The sequence below is a fragment of the Cynoglossus semilaevis genome, chromosome 10, assembly GCF_000523025.1.
Source record: "Cynoglossus semilaevis isolate Cse_v1.0 chromosome 10, Cse_v1.0, whole genome shotgun sequence".
Classification (NCBI taxonomy): Eukaryota; Metazoa; Chordata; class Actinopteri; order Pleuronectiformes; family Cynoglossidae; genus Cynoglossus; species Cynoglossus semilaevis.
The window spans coordinates 18,078,678-18,085,322 of NC_024316.1; the positions used below are offsets into that span (position 1 = coordinate 18,078,678).

At 46.1% G+C, this 6,645-nt stretch overlaps 1 protein-coding gene across 1 annotated transcript in view; it reads right to left on the reverse strand.

Moving 5' to 3' along the window:
- Positions 1-6,493, reverse strand: part of iqsec2b (IQ motif and Sec7 domain ArfGEF 2b) — a 29,723-nt gene extending 23,230 nt beyond the window's left edge. The window contains 1 exon segment of the mRNA XM_017036066.2: positions 5,944-6,493. Within this exon segment, the coding sequence (XP_016891555.1) occupies positions 5,944-6,410 (467 nt within the window). The 5' untranslated portion in view covers positions 6,411-6,493.
- Between the last annotated feature and the right edge of the window lie 152 nt (positions 6,494-6,645).

The window sequence follows — 6,645 nt, forward strand, 5'->3', positions numbered from 1 at the left end:
TGCTTGGCAACAGTGCGAACTGCCTGTGTAGGCGTTTGGCGTCGAGTGCCAGGCAAAAAGGAGGGGCACGATTACAGTTACGGCTAAACTACGCACGCAAGGCACCTGCTGTACGCCGTCGGCTCGTGTGCGTTGGAGCAGAGGTGTTTCTGTGATTTCAGGCTTTGGTAGAAAAGTGGTTAAACATCACCGGGGAGACAGATGAGTAAATTAGGTGAAACAAACAAACTCAGTTTCAAGTGATAAAAATATAGACACAGGTTTGACAAAAAGGACGAATAACCTCGACTCGCTGAGAGGGGAAAAACCACACTGGAAGTTTTCAGTAAAAATGAAAAACCAAAAAAAAAACCTCATAAATAAAACTGCTGCACATCTGTGGTCAGTACGGCCCCTCCGTCCCCATCAGGAACCAAATCCAGATTCTGTCGCCCAGCTTCCTCTCCTCTCCTTCCCTCCCTTTTCCTCTCCTTTCCTTCCCTCTCTTTTCCTCTCCTCTCCTCTCTGTTCTATGTCTCTCGCCCACAGAGTTCTCCACAGAAGAGCTCACGGTGTTCCCACGGTAACCAGTCTCCAATCTCCTGAGCATGTGCCCAAGTGTTTCACAAACATCCCACCTGAATCTCCCCCCAGTCCCCCCCCCTCCTCACCCCCCAGTGCATTTTTGGACAATAATGAATAAAGTCAGCTGAGAAAAAAACTACAGAGGAGCGACACCGTGAGTGTGAGATCACCGGGGCTGCTGTGACTACATCCACACTGATGTTTAAACTGCTGTTTTTTTTAGCTCACAAAAAAAAACCAAAATCAAAACAACCATCAATCAGTGTGAGGCTGCGGGAGGCTGTCGAACAAACAGCTGCTGTTTAAAACCCCGTAATCACGGCTGATGGAGGCAAACGGAGATGAAACCAGGAAGTAGAATCAGGGAGGCCGTCCTCCGTCACACCTGGACGGACGACGACGCTGGGACGAAGGTGGATGGAGGTGTAGTATCTGAAGTGGCTGGAGGACAGCGTTACTGTTTCCACAGCAACTATAACTCCCACTGCAGCAGAAGGACGTTTCACCTCCTACAGCAAAGTTTACATCAGAGACACAGCTGTTGTCTGTCTGTCCCTGTCCCTGTCCCTGCCGCGTCAGGAAAAATCAGGTTTGACGATCGGAAATGTGGGATTATAATGTCTAATAAATGACAACGGCAGAGTCATTTGTTAACGTGTGGCAAAAATTAAATGATAGGTCAACACGTCGTCAACAAGTCAACAACAAGTCTCCAACAAGTCGTCAACAAGTCATCAACAAGACGACAACAAGTCGACAACAAGTCATCAACAAGTCATCAACAAGTCTCCAACAAGTCGTCAACAAGACGTCAACAAGTCATTAACAAGTCATCAACAAGACATCAACAAGTCATCAACAAGTCGTCAACACGTCATCAACAAGTCGTCAACAAGACATCAACAACTCGTCAACAAGTCATCAACAAGTCGTCAACTACTAATATAAGGCAACACGTACACGTCTACTGCAGCGGAAGCCGACCATAGTGCTATAAAAAAATGGAACAAAATGGCCACCATGGTGAAGCAAACTCCACAGAGATGAGTTACGGTCATTCCGACTCGATGTTGACAAAATTACAAAAAGACCCGGTACCAAGGTCGGGGACCCCCTGGTCCAGATAACTGTTGGACCAAAGGATGTGTAGAAGACGTAGGGTTGTTAGACCCAGATAGACTGACCATGTAGACCACACTGTTCTGTTCTAGACTGACTTCTCTTTTCACAACAAAACTTCACCTTCAGTTCCATCAAACCCAGTGGTCATTTGTGTTAAAAGAAGAAGAAGAAGAAGAAGAACATTTGTTGGAATAAGTTGCAATAAACCACAAACACTTGTGAGTAAAAGGCAAAAAAAAAAAAACAACACCTACATACAGCAAGCCGCCCACACACACACCCACACACACACACATCCTTCACTTAAATTTACATCAAGCTACAACAAACACACCCACAGTCATCGTCTCCACAGTCCTTCAATTCCGGGTCTAAACGAACAGGAAGTCTAACCCGGGGACTGAGAGCGGGTTCTGAGAGAAACCACTGCTGATTCACTGCCAGTTTGTGGAGACGTTGGAGAAGAACCTGAGAGATCATCTCCATTCCATCTGACAGTGTATCCAGCAGGTCAGTGCAGCGAGCGATCCCACACGTTCGCCTGAGGCCAGCTCATTTCACTTAGTTTATCTGCATCTCCCTAGCAACTGCAGGAGACAGAAATAGGTGGGGGAAGAAAAAAAAAAAAAGAATCGCTGCATGTTTTAGGCTCTTAGTTTGTATTAAAGAATAATTCATCAACCTTTTCAAATCTGGAAAATCTGGAAATGCGGATGTACAGAAGAAAAGGGGGGAGAGGGTGGGGGAACAGTGAACGACGATTGCACAAAAGTAATTTTTACTGTGGCTTCTCTGAGTCACTTCTGCAGCAGAGAGAGAGAGAGAGAGAGAGAGAGAGGGAGAGAGAGAGCTGCCGTGGAGTGGCTGTTGTAAAGATGATGGGGTTCAGTCTTACGTTCTCCCAATTATCCTTTTCAGGGAACAGAGAGCCGTCATCACTTCCAATATTCACACAGACACCAAAGTGTAATTACCATAATGTTGTTGCAGTGATGAATCACAGGTGTTTGTGTCGTCGAGAGTGAGTTCAGGTTTCAGTAAATAAAAAAAAAATAAAAAAACAAGGTTTAGGTTTAAAAAATTAGAAGGTAGAATAGACTGGAATGTTAGTGTTGGTAGACAAACAGCATGTAGAAATGCATAAATGCATATATGTACATATATTAATTTTATATGTGTATACATGCATGAACAATAGGTGCACATATGTTTGGATATATACGTGCATATATGTGTATATATGTATGAATATATATGCATATATACATGCACATATATTCATACATGTATACACATATTTGCATATATGCATGAATATATGTGCATTTATGTATATAGATGTATATATGAATTAATATATATGGATACATACATGCATACAAACATACATATATGCACATATATTCATACATATATATGCATATATATGTATGAATATATGTGCATATATGTATGAATATATATATATATATATGCCTATCTTTTAAAGTAATTATCTAGATGAAAATATATTTCTAAACACTTGTTAAAAGGATGGAGGTGTAGGTGAAGTCATAAGACGAGTCGTGGACATCTGCCGCAGCTCAGTGGAGCTCCCTAACACTCAGCCAATCACAGTCAGAGTGGACTGGAATAGAGAAACCATAGCTCTGCTGAAGTTCTCATATAATTACAGTGGTGATCTTCACAGGGGTCGACTCTGAGGCCTCCAGCTGCTGCAGCCTCTCATGCCAGCAGCTGTACACCAGCACACCAGTGAACGCATGTGTGTGAGGCTCAGGATGACACACACACACACACACACGCTGTAACATGACGGTGTGTGTGAGGCTCAGGATGACACACACTGACTGTACAAATGATGTGACCACAGTGTAGACCAGTGATTCCCAACCACTGTGCCGCGGCCCACCGGTGAGCCGTGAGAGATCATCAGGTGGAAAATATTCAATTTCACTACATTGGTCTGAAAACTATTTATTTATTTATCGCATATAATTTTTTCTTTGCTCGTCAAAGCAGGAATGTATATAATTTTTTCTTTGCTCATCAAAGCACGAAAGGCAGAACAATGCTGCTAGGGGGCAGCAGATGGCTATGGAAACTAAAAAAAAAAGAAAATAATCAGAGCTGCTGAAGAAGATCTTTGTGTCTTTCTTCAATTCCTGCCAGTATATCAGCGTCGTCTTCAACTAAACAGGCTGAGATTTTAGTCAATTACGATGTCATTAAAACTAGAAGATTAATATATTTCATTACATGAACTTTTTTTCATTACTTACTTTTTGTGAGATGTGAGTATGTGCTGGTACACACTGCACTTCAGTCTCACAGTAACTGCTGCTCAGAAGAAGACGTTAATGTCACGTATACTTTCAATCAATCTGTCTCCAAGGCCTCGGACTCACACACGTTTATACTGCCCCCGCTGGACAAACCAAAGCTAATTGGGCAAGAAAACACAAAGCCTGCTCTCTGCTCTCTGGCTCTCCTCTCATTTCGCCCGCTCTGTCACACACCCGTTTGACAGATGGCCGATCAGTGTGTGTCTTCCACCTTTTCCCTTCTAGAACGAGGCCTGCTGAGGACAGTCGCTGCGACGCCGTCCAGCCTCGTGTCATACGTTTCCTCCTCCCATCGCTGGCGCACATCTCCCTTCTGTCTCTTCCTCTGACTTGAGCTTTATTTAGATCGTGTCACGAACACTCGCCATCAGCGGAGTGTGTGTGTGTGTGATCCGTTGCTGACCTGAGCTAATCGGCCGGTTTTGTGTGGGACTAAGTCACAGCCAGACCCAGACAATATGGCTCACCCGTGTGGGTGACTCTTCATTAACTCTGACGTCTCAGATGGCACCGTGGTCTGTGCCTGGATCCAGAGTCATCTGCAGCCACCGTGACTGAGTAACAAGGACCGAGGAGATCTGCATTTTCTAGAACCTCACGGCGATCACCGCCCACAGCAATAACCAACACGTTCTTCTGTCTGGTGACTAAGACGTCCCTAAGGGATGAGCAGGCACACGGGAGACATCAGGAGTGGAGACAAAGACGTCTCCAATGAATGACGGGTTTAGTCAAGTCTGAATCAACCACCGAGGGGGAGACACTGGGAGGGAGGGAGGTAGGAGGGAGAATCAAAGAAGAGACACAAAGGAGAAAAAGGACGGCCTACATCAAACTTCAACTTCAAGTTGTTGCCTTTGTTTGCAGAAAGAAAGGAGCTACTTATGACCCAAAGAACACCGTCCCCACAGAGGAACGTGCAGGAACTGCTGGAGTTCATGAATCCAGAACTTGGACTTCTTCAACAAAGTAAATAAGATGTAAGACAACTGCAGGTTTGATTCGATTGTTGACGGAAAAAATTTGAGCCAAGGAAAAAAAATTCAAGTGATAACAGGAAGTACACGGTCACAGAGTTTTACTCATTCTGTAGGTTTTCCACATTATTAACAGCCTATTCACAAAGCTCAGCGCTGGCAAAACAAACACAGACTCTGTCTCTCTGTTTTTGGTTGCGATGAAGTGAGGACAGATGAACACTGCCTCGTCCAAATCTGGGATTTAGGAGCTTTAGGAACTAAACGCCCATATTCCATTTTTACTTCCTTCATCATTCACAAGCTGATGGGCCGCTGGGAAAAGCCTCCAAGAAGATGTCACATCCATCAGTCTCCAAATAACGTTGGACGGGTTTAGGCAGCGCGCAATTAACTCGCAAACAAGTGCTGTTTTCAGTGAGCTTAGCTGCACAACGTGTTAGCTTTACGACATTAAGCTAACATTCTTTTTCTTTTTTCTCTTACTGTTAGAACACATACACACACCCGGCGCAGACATTTATATATTAGCATAAATATATGTGTAAATATAATATATGAGGCTGATGAGAAACAATGAAATGGGATGAGATGTAAAATCAGAAGAAACTTTAACTGAGGAAATAAAAAACTGTTGATGGAATTTCTTTTTTTTACACATTAACGGTTTTTAAAAAGTTTTATGAAACAAGAAACTGACAAACACAGCTAACCTCTGTTCCCAGGTCCAGTTCTCCAGTCTTTTACACCACTCCTACGCCCATTATCGCCCAGGATTTGCATACGGAATAATGTAGTGAAATCTGCTCCAGCACTTTTGGCAGCTCACTGAAAGCATGGTCTGTAATTACCAGAACTCGTACTCGAGTCAAGTACCATTTTCGACGAGCTTCTCCGAAACTTTTACATAATGTGGTCAAAGACGGATGACTTACTTTCGATGGGCGGTGGAGCTGGCGTTGGTGTCCGTGCTGTCGGTGCGCTCCAGTCGCTCTCGCTCAGTGGTGGAGGATCCACAGGAGAGGCCTCGGGTCAGTCTGGAGTGAGCCTTCCTCTCCCTGCTGGGACCCGGGGTGGTGGCTGAACCCGGGGGGGCCTGGGCTGTTGGTGTGCTCCCGGTCCCACTGTTGGCTCCACCTCCTCCACCGCTGCCATGATGGACGGGCAGGGACACAGGCTGACCGTGGCTGTGGTTCTGCTCCGAGGTCTCCGACCCTGGCGTCCGCGGGCCACGTTCCTGCCTGAGACCCTGGTTCTCCTGGCTGACCCGGTCCAGCTGACCCTCGAGCTCTTCGATGCGGCGGCGTTGGGTCTCCAAAAGCTTGGCCTGGTTCTCAATGATGTTGTTGAGCTCCAGGAGGTACTCCACCGCCCGGTTCGGGCTCTCCGGGCTGGTCTCCATGGTCACACCCAGTCTCTGAGGGTAGGGACCACTACCGGCCACAAACAGTTGGGACCCGCTGGGCCCCAGATCCACCCCCCCCCCCCCCCCCCCCGGGGAGGCAGATCGCAGCCGTAGAGTTGGCCAGCTTCACATTCCGTAGGACGGAGTCGCCGATGACCAGCGGCCTACTCACAACGGGAGTGTCGGCGAGTGGGGGATAGCGGTTTGGCACCGGAAACCGCGAGAGGGGGAC